The sequence below is a fragment of the Microtus ochrogaster genome, unplaced genomic scaffold (assembly GCF_000317375.1).
Source record: "Microtus ochrogaster isolate Prairie Vole_2 unplaced genomic scaffold, MicOch1.0 UNK2, whole genome shotgun sequence".
NCBI lineage: Eukaryota > Metazoa > Chordata > Mammalia > Rodentia > Cricetidae > Microtus > Microtus ochrogaster.
Genome location: NW_004949100.1, coordinates 24,463,121 through 24,481,176, shown reverse-complemented (window position 1 = coordinate 24,481,176; position 18,056 = coordinate 24,463,121). Strand labels below are relative to the sequence as shown.

At 39.5% G+C, this 18,056-nt stretch overlaps 1 protein-coding gene across 1 annotated transcript in view; it reads left to right on the top strand.

Moving 5' to 3' along the window:
- Sugct (succinyl-CoA:glutarate-CoA transferase) overlaps positions 1–18,056 on the top strand; it is a 663,319-nt gene that overhangs the window by 259,269 nt on the left and 385,994 nt on the right. The window contains exon 10 of the mRNA XM_005365470.3: positions 10,906–11,003. Within this exon, the coding sequence (XP_005365527.3) occupies positions 10,906–11,003 (98 nt within the window). The remainder of the gene's footprint in view (positions 1–10,905; positions 11,004–18,056) is intronic.

Here is an 18,056-nt window from a genome sequence, read left to right as displayed (position 1 = left end):
TCTCTCTCTCTCTCTCTCTCTCTCTCTCTCCCTCCCTCCCTCCCTGTTCCTCTCCTTCTCCCTCTCTCCTCAGGTTGACATGTTCTTTATTATTAACTTTGTTTTTTATTTTTTGATTCATTACTGCTGATTACTTTGAAATGTTTAAATGTCTTCATAAATATCTATAAGAACACTTTTTGGAAAAAGACTTCTATTTCAAAGCAGAATATTTGCCACACATTTTAGTACTAAAATATGACTTATTGTTATGATATGCTTGCACATTGCTTCAAAAGGGAAACTGTCATAGGCCTTTAGATAATGGCATACTTGCCTTTGATTTTCCCATATGTGAGTTAGGAATGATAATCCCTGCTATGAGCCGTCAAAGCGGTGCCTGTAGAAATTCTGAGACCTTGGAGGAAATGTGTGGAGGTTTCGGTGTTATGTAGGTCATTTGCTGGATTTGCTGAGTGAGCACTACAGTTTGATCGACTTTTTCAACCTTTGTAATTTATGTTATCACATGTAAATTTGAACTACACATCTTTTCATCCAAGTTAAGAAACATCTTTTATATTTCTACTTGAATACACATTCTCTTTTCTTACCAGTAATACATAAAGAATTATAAATGTCTAATTTTATTTCATTCACACTTACCTGTTAGGGATGGGCTTGTGCAAACTAGCCTCAGAAAGTGAACCTAAGTCAAATTCTCTAGGAAAGTCACAACAACTCTGCCTCCTAGGAGGGAGGTGGCAACTGTCAGTGAAGTGGAAAGGTAGAATTTGATATACTGGCTGACTAACATGTTTTGAGGAGGAGCCCTATCAGGAAGTCCTTGTTTTCAGGGACCAGAGTCAGAGCAAAAATTCAAGGCTTGGGGTCAGAAACGTACCACTGTATAAAGTGGGTCTTGGTTTATGACAGTTTCTATTTTCTGCTTCCGAACATGATACAGAAGAGCAGGGAAAGTGAGCATATGTAAGCTATTTTAAGCTGATTGATGCCAACATTTATGACTACTTCTATTTGAAGTATATTGACATACCTTTTACAGTCATTTAGACTGATGCTTTCCTTCACTGGGTGCGGAATGCACTGGTTTTCAACTTCAATATTCATAGAATCTCTGCTATTCACATTGTCAAAGATTTGCCTTTGGTGTGTTTTGAGGTAGGGCACAGGAAACTTCAACTTTAATAAATTCTGTACTTGATTCAGGGGCAGGTGGTCTGGGTATATTATAGCATGATTCATAAGGGCTTTACGAGACATGCTTTTGTCAGGTAACCACCGGTGAAGTACTCATTCCTTTCTAAGCATCTGCTTCCGTCTGTGTAAAATGTAGATTGTAATATATAACTATTCCAACATGTAGGTTGTGGCGATCATAAGGGTTAGCTACATAAGCAAAGCACAGCATGCTCCTAGCTCCCAGGAGGCACTGGTTAACCGGCCTCTAAAATTCTGAGTAGGTTAATTCTCATTCTAGGACAGACACAGATGACACACTTGCCTCTGCCCCTTTCACATATTCCTGTGTTAAGATCTGCGCCCTTAAGACAGGGATTCTGTTTAAAGACTATGAGAAACAGTAGGAGAGTTTAAAGATGATCAAAATTCTAAGTTCTTCTAAGCTGGTAGCACATCTACCAGGTTTTGTGTCCAGTTACCCCGCTTCCTCCATTCAAAGGAGCCCGAAGTCTAAGCCTGAGTACCAGGCTATAAAGCTGAGCTCCACAGTTGCTCCTTATTTCTGTACAAGGAGAATTAAAAGTGAGCTCTGGTCCCCATATACAGAGAGCCTTCATTTTCCCCTCCTCTGCGCTTTCTTCTGTGCTATCCACTGAGCCACCCCAGCAGAACAGAAGGCAGAGGCCACATATGAGGAAGAACTTTTCTTCATGGCTCAGCTCAGACAAACAAAGGAGTGAAACTGATGCTGTTGACCTGTGGTCTGGCTACTGAATTAAGAATGTACTGAAAATGGGGTAACCAAAGAGCAGGGCTGCAGAGAGCAGGGCTGCAGAGAGAGGGCTGCAGAGAGAGGGCTGCAGAGAACTAGGCTGCAGAGAGGAGGGCTGCAGAGAACAAGGCTGCAGAGAGCATGGCTCTAGGTAGCAGGACTGTAGAGAAAGACTATAAAGAGAAAGATTGCAAAGAGAGAAAGTATCTTTGAAGTTATTTGTGAATTTCTGGGCTAGCACATTTGCTGCATCTACATCTAATCCAAATTACTCCACCAAACATGTTGAGAGTAGAATTAACAGACAACTTTATACCAGGTTATAGTGTGACTATTATGTGGGTCACATGCAAGACAGATTCTAATGGTACTCCAAAGGCTTGGAAATTAAACCAATATTATATTCAAAATATTTAAAAGTGTGATGAAATTTTCAGCTTAGGCCTAAGCAGGTCAACTTCTAAAAACAATAACATCAAAAAGACTCTGTAGAATTTAAGCAAGACTTAGAAGTTCTATTTTAATTATTTTTATTTATGTGTATGTGTATATAGCTTCTTATCTCTAAGTGCACCAGGTACATGTAGGTGCCAAAGGGGTCAGAAAAGGGCATCAGAACCTCTGGAATTGGATTTACAGGTGGTTGTGAGCCTTTTGATGCTAGTCCTGGGAACCAAACTTAGGTCTTCTGTGAGACAGCAAGTACTCCTGACCCCTGAATAATCTCTCTAGCCCTGACTCAGAAGTTCTAAGTACAACATTTAAAATGCCTGGGATTCTATCCAAAATTATTCAATTTTTGAAGAATCTGAACTTTCATATGGAAAAACAAAAATAAGTATATGCCAATATCAGGACAGCACAGATATAGCAATTAATTCTCAAGGAATATAACATACTTGTCTAAAAATTCTTATATAAGCATTATAAATTGCCCTACGGTGCATGCATTTAATCCCAGAACTGGAGGCAAAGGCAGGTGGATCTCTGAGTTCAAGGCCAACCTAGTCTACAGAGTGAGTTCCAAGACAGCTAAGGTCACACAAAGAAAACCTGTCTTAAAAACAACAGCAAAACAACAACAACAGCAACAGCAAAAGAAGCATTATAGGCACTGTAAGTAAATGGGAAGGTAGAAGTGTTTAGCAAAAACATTGAGAATATGAAGAGCCAAATGGGTGAAGTGCCATTTACATGGCTTTGTTGGGAGTGGTAAGTCATGCAACTGAGGCTCAGCTGTCTACCAGAAAGACTATTTCTGCATAAGTGAGGAATTACGCTGGGGGAAAGACATGCAGATGTTCTCCACTGCTCTAACCCCTGATTTGTCAGGAAAAGGACAAAGGTGTTGGCATGCCATTTGGCATCTGGTTGGCTACAAGAATTAAGAGTTCAAATTGTGGCTGTGCTAAGGAACATTTCCTGGAATGCAAAAACTTGTAACTTGTAACCAGTGAGAAGAATCACACAGTGAAGAGAAACAAAATGAGGTAAAACTTATAGAAGATACCTTTGAAGTATTTTTATTACTTTTATTACAGAGGGCAGAAAAATCTGTAATTCAACATGAGGCTGGAGAGTTTCATAGCAGACCAGTAAAAGAAACCCTATTATTTATAGAACACTCAGCGTCTGAGCTGCTTGAATTAAAAATTACATCTATCTGTCCATCTGTCTGTCTATTATCTATCTATCTATCTATCTATCTATCTATCTATCTATCTATCTATCTATCTATCTATCATTGTTGTTGTTATTATTAGACAGGGTTTCTCCTTGTAGTCATGGCTATCCTGGAACTCTGTAGATCATGCTGGTCTCAAACTCAGAGATCTGCCTGCCTCTACTTCTCAAGTGCTGGGATTAAAGACGTGTGCCATAGGCTCATCCAAGACTTTTAAACAGTGAGTCTCTCACAACCTGGCTTGTGATGCCAGATGGGGGTGGATTGGATTATTCTGAGTTCAGTGAAAGTGGAGAATTGAGTAATGTAACTTCCCCTCCCTGCTTAAGACAAAAAATGAGGAAAACTAAGAAAATAAGTTTTTGGTGGACTGGCTCATAGGAGTAATTAGGGTATTTGGTTATTTTCAGCTAGGAGTCCCATGGATATCAAGGACTAAATATCAAGTGGAGAAAAGGCAAGACAATGAGACATGAGAGAGACCATGTCTGATCTCCAGTACATTGAGCTGGATAGGACTGTGTGCTCAAGGGAGCTAAGAAAGAGACTGATTTCATAGGGACCTCAAAGCTAGTGTGGAGCTTTGGTGTCTTTGCCAAACTCCATGGTGAGATGTGATCTTTATGAATTAGGAAAGGCTTTGGCAGATGGAAGTATTTAGACAACCATGTAAGTCGATTTCCAGAAGTTATAAAACAACCAAAAGGGGACGATAAAAGGCAGTAGACATGTCACTTGAAGGTAAGTGTGGCAAGGTTTGTGTCAAGTCAGAGATTCTAAGGAAAAAATTGACAGAAAACAAAAACTATGCCACTGAGGTTCTGGAAGGCTTTAAGATCTGAGCAACAGTTTACAGAAGACGTAAATAATAAAATAGCACAGGTCAAAAAGATTAAGCTTGACCAAGAGCTGAAGAATTGATTTTGAGTATGCAGCAGTGCACATTTCTCCCTTGCAATAAGATAAGTTAAGGGTGACGATTGTTTACCCAACCCAGGCCTTTTCAAGTATGGCCATTTGGTTAGGCAAGAGCCAGTGTGGGCCCATAGCCTGTCGGTGCTGAGAAGCCTCTTCTAAATGTTAGCATGGCAAGCTGAAGCATGACCGTGACCCCACTGAGCCTGAGGTACAGTGAGTATCCCAAGTTGCCCCCGCCAAGAATATCAGGGGAGGGGAGATACGCAGTAGTAGGGTTCCAGGTGAGGAGGCTGCCTGGTGTATAACAAAGACCTGTGGGGTGCGGATGGCTAGATAGAGCAGGATTTTCCATCTATGGCTGCTGTATCCAGCACTGTTCTTTTACGAAACAACTGAAGCAAGTTTTAAGATCTTTTTGTTTTATATTGGATTTTTGTTGTTGTTGGAAGTCTTCTTTTCATACTACATAATCTGACCACTATCTCCTCTCCCCTATGCCTCCTAAATCCTTCCTGCCCATCCACCCACCCAACTCCATGTCTTTTCTTTCTCTTTAGAAAACAAAGAGACAAACCCATCAAACAAGCCATAATAATAAAAAAAAGAAAAAAATTAGAATTATACACCCCACACACTCCATAAAAATACAAAATCAGAAAACACTATACAAAAAGAAAGCTAATAAGACATTTTTTTCCCAAACAAAACTATAGGAGACCAAAAGTCTTAAAAAATATTGAATTCGTTTTTTGTTTGTTTGTTTGTTTTTCTGTTGGTCATCTCCTGCGGGGGGTGAGGCCCACCTTTAAGTGTGGTTTATCTAGGCAGTGAGACTCCATTGGAGAACTAAGTTTTTCTTTTAAGCAGAACGTTTCAAGAAGTTGGATACAGCTCTGGGTTAGGGATGGGAGCTCATGGTCACTTCTTCCTCTCTGCTCTGGGAATCTCTCTGGCTTGAACTTGTGCAGGTCCCAAGCATGCTGCCACAGGCTCTGTGGATTTTTGTGTGCATCTATCCCGTGGTGTCTGGAAGGCACTGTTTTCTTGGAGTCCCCCATCCTCTCTGCTCTTACACCCTTTCTCTCTCCTCTTCTACATAGTTCTCAGAGCCTTGAGGGAGGGGTTTGATGAAGATATCCCATTTAGAACTTAGTGTTCCAAAATCTCTACACATTGTCTAGTTGTGGTTATATTGGATTTTCTTATGGTTCCTGCATTTATTACTTTTTTCATATATACAATTTTTGTTTGTTTTTTCTTTTTTAGAAAATGGCTTTTTTTCTCATAATATATCCTGGTTATGATTTCCTCCCCTCTATTCCTCCCAGCTCCTCCCATCTTCCATTCTATCTGGACTTACACTCTTTCTGTCCCTCATTAGAAAACAAATGGGCTTCTATGGGACAATAGTAAAATATAATAAGATAAGAAAAAACCCAACATACTGGAATTGAATAACAATAATAATAAATAAACAGAAGAAAAAGAGTCCAAGCAGAGACTCACTCATTCATACACTCAGGAATCCCACAAAAACACTAAACTAGAAGCCACAATAGATACACAAAGATTCCATAGGGTAAAAAGCGGGAAGAAAAAGAATTACACTAAAAAATTAATATGATGAAAATTTAAAAAGAGCCCTGACACAACATTATGAGACAAGGACTCTTTAAAGATGCCACTGATTTCATTTTCTGTTGTCTGTCCACTGCTGAGCTTGCAGCCTACCCTTAAGAGTAGTTTCTTTCTTCACTGAGACTCTTTTCTAATGTTTCTTTTTTTTTGTATCTCATTAGCCAGGAACATGTGACGTCTGGAATAGATGTCAGTACACCTTTACAGATCCTGCCCATCTTCTTTAAAATGTTTCTTTGTATAATTACAAACTTTGATTTTTCTTATTGATTTAGGAAAGTGTCAAGATGAACATTAAAACAGAGTTTGAACAAAGATGTCATTGAAGGCAGAAAAAGATAGGCAAGAACCAGAGGTTGGATGAAAACCCTAATGCCAGGGCCAGGTTACTATTCTATTAATTGTTGACCAGGGAGGCCCCTGAGGCTCTAGAAACCATAAAGGCTATTACCACCACTGTCAATTACAGGCTCAAACCAGGTGACAAGTCCATGTTGTTGAAGACACTGCTTCCTTTGTTACAGGGCATGGAGAGATCAAGTTGAGACCAAGCTGGACCCTCTCACCTGCTTACTGGCTTTCCTTAGTGCCAGGAAGAACTGTGTAGGCTACTAAGGGAGAATTGTTGTCAATGGTCCTGTTCAGCATGGACCTTGTTTGCTGTGGTCCCAACTTGCCTGATATGATGTGCCTGCAGGTGCAGACATGACAAGAATACTATGGTCCAATATGTTGCTTTCTGATCAGAAGGAAAAGTCAAACGTCAGTGGCTTGGAAGGTCACTGCTATTATTTGATAAATAGTTATGGTATTACTATCAAATAGCATCCCAATTATTTATACTTAGGTTCATAGATTGTTACAGCTACAGTCCTAGAGGGACACTTATTTTTCAGCAGTTGGTATACTGAAAGACTGGTCAAGTTCCTAAAATTTAGTGACAGTCACTGTGGTAGTAGTGATGCATATTTTGTCATAGATGGATAAAACTGATCAGGCATGTGTATCACTACCTTCAAAGAAGAGGAAGCAGTTCAGAAGATAGAGCAGAAAGAACCTGAGAAACAGAGCTGTTGTTCTTAAACTTCTTAAAGTTGTGACCCTTTAGTACAGTTCCTCGGGTTGCGGTGACTCCCCCATCATAAAATTATTGTGTTGCTACTTCATAACTGCAGTTTTGCTACTCTTGTGAATTGTATGTAAATATATGATATGCAGGACATCTGATATGCAACCTTCAAGGGGGCTGTGACCCACAGGTTGAGGACTGCTGAATTAGAGGAAGAATGTTATGTAGCAGTTTTCTCCATAATGAAGTATTATTTCTTTGGCAGAGGAGGAAGCCTTATAAGAGTCAAAAGTTAAACAAATCATACAAGGCACAGAGAGTGATTGAAACTTAAAGACTCAAGAAGTCAATGAAAGATATAATATTCATAGGCCTCTCCCCAGTGTCATATAAATAATAACAATTACTGGGGCTGAGAGACTCTTCAACCAGATGAACTACTTGCACACCATGTAGGGAGTTCTAGAGACAGAGTCTTTCTATAATATTGGCCTATGTTATGGTAGACTTCTTGCCAATGCAGTCACCCATGGTCTTAAAGTAACTCCTTATCAATCTATATGTTTTTATATGTACCCCTAGTGAGCCTATTAGTTAATAAACTAGATTTCTTTGGAATCATTTCTTTGACTTGTTGTGGGTGACCTAGCTGGAATGAATAAGCCCCTAAATAATTTGTCTGTCTTTTACCCACTACTGGCTCTGGCACGCTACAAATCCAACATCCCAGGCTAGAGATACCAGCTAGGGCAATAGTGGCAAGACTGTCTATGGGGCAACCAATCACACTGATGATTAGATTTGAAACCTGCTTCCCAGGAGATGATTCATTCCTGGCACTGTAAATATGGTTAAAAATCATTACTAGGAAGTCATAGACTCAAAGCAGAAATCCTTTGATTTGTTTTGTTAGTAGTCCAGTTACCAAACCACCACTTTCTAAATACTTATGTTTATACCCATAGATTGATGCTGCTTTCAGTCTTGGGCAGAAGAGATTTTGACTGCAATGGGTGGTGATTGATGCAGAAATGCTATCTGCTCAAAGTGCAGAGAGTGATTATGAGTGCTTAGCCATAGAAGAGGTAGACCGTTCCATGCCAAAGCTCAGGGAACAGTATGGAAGAGGGAGAAGATAGAATGTGTGAGCCTGAGGATGGGGAGAGTGCTGTGAGAAGCTGTCTTCTGGACATGACCTAGTGCACACAGACCAGCTCACAGCAGCCCTGGTTACCCACAGAAGGCCTGTACAAAATCAATCCAATCAACAATTCTGGAAGAGGAAGGAGGCTTCTGAGGCCCTATCCCTAACTAAGGAGTTAAAGTCAGTTTGTGACTACTGGGACAAGGATTACTTTTCTTAGAAGAGTGGTCACTGGAACATTGTCCACCCTTTGGATGATCCCACACCCACTAGTAAAATGCTGGCACTAATGGAGGTCTGCAGGAGATAGGGTAGAAGAGGAAACTAGAGGGAGGGACAGGGGAATGGATATAATTAAAATGCATTGTAGAGATCCGTAAAATTTTCAAAGAATATTACAAATGTAAAAACAAATTGCTCGTGATGATGAGAGTGAAAGTAATTAATTCACTGCTGGTAGGAATGTGAGTCGAGCCAGGCTTTTCTCTAATCATCACACATCCGTTCTGCCCGTTCTTAGTTTCCTATGAAACAATGACTTCGGTATGTTACATTTTGACTAGATCGACTTCCTCTTAGGATATTTTATTGTGTATGATTTATTTAAGAAGATAATTCATGATTCAGTTCTATGCTCTAACCAGTAAATCCACTTCAAGTATCATGAGACTGGCAGATTAAAGTAAGAGAATGGTCAAAGGCACAAAACTAAAGCAGAGATGTCACAAAGAGAGCTAACGTGGGGCTGTCATGGAAGTGACTGCATGTTCCCATCTCAAACCTTTTTGTAGCAAGTCCCTGTCCAAGGAATTAGCTAGCACCTGCCCTAGCAGAGGGGATATTGAGTGGTCTGAACTTGCTATTGTTGACTTTTGTCTTATCTAAAAGCCATGTTATAATAATTCTTTTTAAGACCATTTACTTATTCCGTGTGTGTGTGTGTGTGTGTGTGTGTGTATGTGTGTGTGTGTGTGTGTGTGTATGCACCACAATATAGGTGTCCAGGTTGTAGCACAGCTGTTCAAGCACCCACAGAATAGTTCCCTTCACTGCCCTTGGCACTGTCTGTTTAGACAGCCAACAGAGCTGAGGAAAGATGTGAAATTACATAGGCCTACAATTTTGCATAATGTTTGAAAAACAAAAAGTCCAGTAAGTCAAAAGCAGAGGACACATGGGCATCCAAGACCCCTGGAACAGTCACCCAGTGTCTTTATGTAGCTGACAGCAGCATGCTTTATATGCAGCCTGACTTGCAAATTAGGCATATTACTGTTACTAGTACAAAGGGAGGAACTTGGTTTTTTTGAAGACTCAGTCTTCAGAAGGAGGCTTGTGACTAGGACAGGCATTGAGACCAATTCTGGGATCAGGTGTGGTGTCAGGGAGGTTCTAGAAAGGGCGCTGTATTCAGTATCACTTTTTAAAATCCTGCAGAGTAATGCTGCCTTTGAGAGACGTAAGTGGCAGATGTCAAAACAGCCACACCACTGGGCTGGTCTTTGACTCTGGAGAATCTTCCCGCTTCTCTCTCCTCTGTAAGATGATTAGTGGATTGATTTTATTTAAACTATGGGAAACAAGTGAAACCATTAAGTGATTACATTGAAAGCAAACACATTAATAAAGCAAGTAAGGCTTTCTTTAGGGCACCTGGCTTGCCTCCAGTCCATACACGTTCTTTTTGACTTTCCAATACAACTGCCAAACTCTGTCTCCACACATTCTTTCAGATTTTTCCTTTCAAATCTACTTGGTACCATCACTATGGTTTTGTTAAAACTACACGACATCCAAAGAGATTTGCTACCTTAGATTTTCCCTTTAGTGAGAAATAGGGGAGGATGAAGTGTATTACAGCCTTCCTAGTGTATTACAGCGACAAACTAAAGAATAGTGACATGCCTGTAGAAAGATGCTTAATTTGATGTTGTTTGAACAGTTAGAATTTGGACAAACAGATATGCTTCCCTTTATTTTTGCATCATATACAATATTCTGAACAAGACTATTGGGTAGATTATATATTTTTGTTGACATGTGGAACAAATAGTTCTGTGCCCCTAAGATATGTGTTGACTGTAGGTTTTAAATAAATGAATGTAGGCACTTAACTTAAGGTTTTTGTTGTTAGAACTGGGCTAGTTTTATCTAGTTTTGGGACTTCGTTCATGTTCCTCTAGATAAGACTTTTTCTGAGGATTTGATAACTTGTCTCTATTCATAAATATATGACATTATGGACATCTGATAATTTCTGTGTTCTTCTGTATGCATGCATACAAATATATGCATAAATATAGTAAAGAACTGTCATACAATTAACTCAGAAGACTCATGCACCAGTATGATCCCATCAGTTGTATGTTGTTGCTTCCAGCCCTGTAGAGCAATGTGAAGACAAGAAAAGAAGTGAGAGGCAGATCTTGAGTTCTGCGACAAACCAGGACCTAAAGGTGTGAAAAACTTGGGAATTATATCATTTTTTTTCCTTTTAGGTCTTGAATTTGCCAGAGTTGATTGATGATCCCAAGTATAAAACGAACCATCTTCGGGTGCAGAATAGAAAAGAGCTTGTTAAAATCCTATCTGCACGGTAAGCTTGGACCCAATGTCTAAATGAATTATGTGATTCTCATTGTGAGAGGCTTTGTGGGCCCTTTTGATCTTTATATCAGTTTGTAATTCTCTTCATTTCCTAAACTGGTTAATGAAAAGACATCTTAAAATACTTTGTTGTTGTTATAAACAAAACATTGGAAAGCAGTCTGAAAGCATTTAAATACCAGCTCCTAACAATGGCATAAACAAAGTCACAGTGACTTCAACTAGGTTGCTTCTTTGTGGTATATAACTGGATTTAGCATATTATAAACTGCTAACAATAGGCACAGCAAGAATTTAATATTAGTTGTAGCTTAATGCTCTGTATATCATCTCATTTAACCCTTTGATCATCCTGTGAAGTAGGTGCTATTGTTCCCATTTTAAACATAACTAAACCCAAATATGTGAAGATGATACTGAGTTCATTAGATTTTCTGAGCCCTTGAATGAGTTTCTGTGACAGAAAATGCTAGCTTAAGTAACAAGTCATTAAAGAATTGTATTAACTGAGTGTTTGAATTCTAATATCGATTCATGTTAGGTTATATTTTTGGAAAACATATACCAACTTTTGAATTTTGTATAAAAAGGTAACCTTACTCTTTTCTATCACTTTGCTTGCTTCTAAATTTCTCAGGCTGTAGAAAGTCTTTGTGGGTTTTGTGACTCCAAATGCCTACATGTGTTGTCATCCAGTGCTGAAGATTGACTTTCGCCATTCCAGTGTCTTAAGACTTTGTTCAAATGCCCATGTGATTTCTTGTAATGGAAACTGATTCTTAGAAAGTAAAAACATGCTTGCAATACTTTTATTTCTTTGTCTTGAAATCTGAGATCTTTCCATGAAACTCTGGATATCCGTTTACCGATTTGTTCTTTCTGGAGTTTAAACACTTCTCTACACTCTATCTCTTCCGTTGTGTCATGTGATCTTTGTGTCAATGGAGGGTCTGTATGTGGGACTAATTCACACTGAGTATGAGGATGAAAAATGAGTGCCCCTTTCCTCATCAATAGTTAAGTATAATTCTGATTCTACTGCAAAGATTCACAGCCCTGAATGATTAACCTTTTTCCACATGAGAATTACCCATTCATTTCTACATTTTGCCCCTTTGTCTCTTAAGCATTTTTAATTCATTTAATTCATTGATAGGATTTTTTCTTTCACACCATGGTTACCAAATCTCAATAATAGGGACTTGTGAGAACCTTATCAAAAGCTCTTTGATGAACCAAAAAATCATGTCCCTGCTGTGAGAAGAGTAGATCCCAAGAAAAATAAACCCAGGCTGATACAACTATCATCTTGTTATTAAATTGCCAGCATTTTGATAGCACCAGGACCTATAAATTTAGGGTTTACTGTACCCTGAAACTTTGATTCCTTGATTAGTTCAGTTACAGAATTTGACTGTGGAAAGTCTTTAAGCAGACTTTGTTATCAATAAAAACTATTCCTTTTGAGGGAAATAAAGTAGCATTTCACCTTTCTATACACTAACATTCACATGTAGAAATAAGAAAGAATAAGGAAGCGTGCTGAAAGGGTGGGCCCAGAGAGGAGTTTTAGAGATTCTTCACTTAGGGCTTTTTTTTTTTTTTTGTATTACCTTACAATTTTTTATACTTTTCAGTACTTCCAATACCTTCTTATTCAGGGTATGTCAGAGAGTGAGGAACAGGGAAGAGTAGCATATTTATTCATTTCTGCCTACACATACCCCCCCTTTCCCTCTGAACAAGTACCACTGGATACGTTACTATTTAGTGGTTAGCTTTCAGAACCTTACCAATGACTTGAATTTGGCATTCTCATAATATGATCTGCATTTTTTTTCTAGTATTATAAAACTTCAGTGGCTTTCCACAAATTACTGGCCTAAGACTAGAATGCTCAGTTTGAAATCTAGGGTCCTGCATAGTCTGACATCACCAAAATTTCCTGCAGTTTCCCAATATATTTCAGTTGGAGCCTGCTCTGGGTACACGCCCACCTTGTATCTTCTGTCTTATTTCCAGAATTAAGGAAGGAGGTGAAAAGTAGATCAAACTGTGAAAATAAAGACAGACTTTAGAAGCAGATTGATGCTCAGATTGTGAAATAAGGGGATTTTGTATTTTTGGCAGGGGGTTATAAGATGGGTTTGCCCAGCAGCAACTTGTGTTTTCTATCTAACCTTAAGTGTCAAAGGGCAATCTTTACTTGGCAGAAAGTTCAAAGTATTCCAGTAATACCGCACCAGTAAAACTTCCTTTTATTTCAGTGGAGAGGCCATGGAAACTCATGAGTTTCCATAGTTTATGTTTGTCTGTTATAGTAACCTTAATCAGGGCTCTCTGCTGAGGACATTAAGGAAAAGCTGTTTCCATCTAGTCAACAGAATGGGGACTTCCTCTGGCCTGAAGGGAGAGCACCTAGTAGTCTAAGATACACAAAAGGTAAGAGGTAATCCAGCAGGGCCAATAAATCACCTAGTTAAGGAACTACACCCCCCCCCACCACCGAGAAGGCAGGTTCAGCTCATATCATGCTAAAGAGATGGAAGGGATAATATCCTCTTAATGAGATCATATACTTTTTCTGCCTAGAGTCCTGGTTTGCTGTGCAGTTGCCCCAGAGCCACTCTGAAACTCTGCTATGTGTAAGGCCCGATTCAGAAAGGCTCTATTGTTCCTTTCTCTCTCTCTTTTTTTTTTCTTTTGGAGACAGGCCAGGACCTAAGTTAACTTTTTCTCATACTTTGGGCTTTTCATTCTCTCTCTTAAGCTACCTCCCTTTTGTCGCATGGTTGCTTGCTGAACCTCCATACCTAACCCCAAAATCATGGCTTTCTCCTTTTCTCTGTCCCATCTCCCTCCTCCAAGCAGCCTCTGAGGTTTACAGCAAGGCTGCCTTGTGGTTTTTCTTTTAAGCGCTATTGAAATTGTCCCTGACCTTTCATCTGAATGGTTAAGTTCTTTAATTAAAAAGAGTAAGAGCCCAGAGAGGGACCCCAGTTTCACTGATAATCCAGTGTGATAGCCCATGCTGCTGGACTCCCCCAAATTTCTTATTCACTCTTTTATTTTTATAAGTTGAATACCTACTATATACCTAGGACAATTCTGAGTGTTAGGAAAATGGCATAAAGAATTAGACAAGATGTGCAGCTCCCAGGACACTTGCCGACTTTCTAGAAGACAATTCTTGTGGTTGCTTTGAGCATATTTTTTCATATAACATTTTCTTTAATTTTTTTTCTCAGAGTTGTTTTGATTTGCATTTCCCTGATAGCTAAGGATGTTGAATATTTCCTTAACTGTCTTTCAGCCATTTGAGATTCTTCTGTTGAGAATTCTCTGTTTTGTTCTGTACTTCATTTTTTAATTGAGTTCTTTGGAATTTTGATGTCTAATTTCTTGAGTTCTTTATATGTTTTGGAGACCAGTCCTCTGTCTGATGTGGGGTTGGTGAAGATCTTTTCCCATTTAGTAGGCCGCCTTTTTGAAATACTAGTCAGAATGGCTAAGATCAAAAACACCAATCATAGCTTATGCTGGAGAGGATGTGGAGTAAGGGGAACACTCTTCCATTGCTGGTGGTAATGCAAACTTGTACAAACTTGGAAATCAGTATGGTGGTTTCCCAGAAAATTGGGAATCAACCTTCCTCAGGACCCATCAATACCACTCTTGGGCATATACCCAAAAGACGCTCAATTATACTACACGGACATTGGTTCAATTATGTTCATAGCGGCATTATTTGTAATAACCAAAACCTGGAAACAACCTAGATGCCCCTCAACTAATGAATAGATAAAGAAAATATGGCACATTTACACATGAGAGTACTACTCAGCAATAAAAAACAATGACATCTTGCAATTTGCATGCAAATGGATGGAACTAGAAAATAAATATCCTGAGTGAGGTAAGCCAGACCCAGAAAGATGAACATGGTATGTACTTACTCATAAGTGGATACTAGCTGTAAAGCAAATGATATTGAGCTTATAGTTCATGATATTAGAGAAGCTAAGTAACAAGGTGAACCTTAAAAAAACATAGATACACCTGGAAAGGGGAAAAAGACAAGATTGCTTGACAAAATTGAGAGCATGGGGGTAAGGGGATTAGGGAGGGTGGGAGGGGAAGAGGAGGGATAAAGGGGAGGGGGAGGAGAACTTGAGGGAACAGGATAGTTGAGATGGAGGAAGAATAGAGATGAGAACAAGGAAAGAGATATTTTGATTGAGGGAGCCATTATAGGGCTAGCAATAAACCTGGTACTAGAGAAACTCCCATGAATCCACAAGGATGACCCCAGCTAAGACCCTAAGCAATAGAGGAGAGGGTGCCCGAACTGGCCTTGCCTTGTAGTCAGACTGATGAATATCTTAAATATCACCATAGAACCTTCATCCAACAACTGATGGAAACAGAGGCAGAGGCCTGCATCGGAGCATTGGACTGAGCTGCCAAAGTCCAGTCAAAGAGTGAGAGGAGTGAGAATATGAGCAAAGAGGTCAAGACCATGATGGGTTCACCCATTGAAACAGTCTACCTGAATTAATGGGAGCTCACCAACTCCAGCTGGACCGGGAATGAAGCAGCATAGGTCCAAACTAGTCCTTCTGAATGTGGGTGACAGTTGTATGGCTGGGATAGACTGCATGGCCACTGGCAGTGTTACCAGGATTTATCCCTACTGCTTGTACTGGCTTTTTTGGAACCTATTCCCTTTGGATGGATGCCTTGCTCAGCCTAGATATAGTAAGGAGGGCCTTGGACATTCCTTAAAACAATGTGCCTTACCCTTTCTGAGAAGTGGATTGGTAGTGGGGTAGGGAGATAGCTTGAGGGAATTGGAGGAGGGGAGAGAGTAGGAACTGGAATTGGTATGTAAAATAAAAAGTGGTAGCTTGTTTTCTTTTTAAAATATAATAAATAAATATTTTTTTGCTTTAAAAAGTATTACAATAGGAGTACGTTAACCACTTATTGTCTTCTCTTCATATATTAATATGAATGCTGTGTGTTCTCTAGTGTTTGCTAATCCTTTCTGAAGTGAAAGCAAACTTTCGGATCAATAGCTATATTATCATGTCAGCATAGCAGGTTTTTGCCTGTTGTTTGTTATTAAACATTCTAAGTACTTTTCTTCTGTGCTCATATATATTCTCATCTTTAGAATATGTAAAAATGTGGAGGGATTTCTGAGAATGATTTAGCAGTACAGATAACTTTAAAAATAAACTCTAGGCATGATGGACTCACAAGAAACTCATTTCTTGCACTCAACTTGACACTCCAAACTGAAAGCTGAAGCATTAACAGATTTTTACAAGTGTACGCTCCTCGGCAGACATATGGATTTCCTACTGTGTTTCATAAGCTTCCAGGAATTTTCTTCAGCAAAGAGCACTTCCATCTTTGCCACAGTAGGATGCATGTGAAGCCTGTAGAATCAGGAATTCCCTTTGTACACAGTGGAATTCTTAGACTGCTCAGAGGGCCTGCGAGAGGCTTGACTTTGACTCCTTTTGCCCAGTACAGTTGGAGGTTTTCTTTGAGCCCCGGTATCATTTAACCAGGCTGCTGCCTGCTTTGGTCATCAACTGTTTCTGTAGCCAGCACACACAGTTCCCTCCTGGGCTCTCAGGTGTTCCTAGTTCCCAACTGCGCCTGCCAGCAAATATTTCTTTTTCTTTTTGTAATGTGGAAGACTTTCCCCTTGAGCTTGCCATTTTATCCTGAGTGTTGCAGAAACTCTGTTTACCCAGCTGCTAGTGTTGAACACCAGGTAAAGCTAAAACGTATTAAACCTTAGCGAAAACACAAAGTACAAATAACAGATTTGTCCAGGTTCTGCCAAACGTATGTCATCTTTACGATGCTAAGGAGCAACAAACTCTTACCTCCTATGAGTAGCGCACTGGACCAGGTTTTCGTAAGAGTGAGGATCTCAAAAGTGAAAGTCCTAATGTGTGTTCAGTCTAAGAAAAGAAGGATAAAGATGATGTGTTTTTGCTTGGGGAGAAATACCAGGAAGCCATGAGATGAAGAAGGAAAGGAGAACAGTGGAGGACATAGAAATAAGATTCATGACATTCCCTGCCTCCTTCCCCGCTTACCAACGTTTTTAGCCTTTGTCTAGATACCCTGGTTCAGCAGATGGGATGGGATGCGAAGCCTGGACTCCTCAGCAGTGTCTGGTCTAATTAAGAAAGCAAATACATAGAGCAGTAAACAAAATAAACGCTATCAGTGTGTGACTGGTGCCAGAGTGGCCAAAATGCCGTGGCACCTGGAGAAGGAACTACTGCTTCAGCCTAAGTAAGCCAGGGAAGGCTTCCTGGAGGCGGTTTCACTTGCATAGATCTTGAAGGACAGATGGAATTAAGTGGAGGAAGAACAGGTTATTTTAAAAAGCAGAAATAATTACTTGAGCTAATTTTAAACACTCAAAAATCCCTAAGGTCCAGGCGGTGGTGGCACATGCCTTTAATCCCGGCACTTGGGAGTTCGAGGCCAGCCTGATCTATAAGAACTAGTTCCAGGACAGGCTCCAAAGCTACAGAGAATCCCTGTCTCAAAAAAAAAAATCCCTTGATACAGTCCAGAAAGTCATCGCTAAAAGCTATGCAGCTTCCTCATGAACAATAGCAACAGACTACACAATTCTCTTGAGATAATTTATTAATATAAGCAGTTGTCATTGGCTGACTTGACCTCTTAAATGAAGTCTCACGTATATGGTTGTGAGTTTACTTAATTTTAGAGTTTACTGTAGTGAATCATCGTGAGACTAAATATTCTGTTTCAGAGATTTCTTAAAAGCGATGATAAATGTGATTGGAATTGAATTAAGAATTTATTTAAAAAACTCTCTACTCTGACATCACATCATTCTAACAGATATGTACAAAATTTTGAGACTTGAACCTGAAACATGTATTCAGTGTTAAAGGAGGGACTATAAGTTCAAAGGTACCTGACTTAATATTAATTTAATAGTACAAAACAAAACAAACAACCCTGACATTTGTGTGAGGTC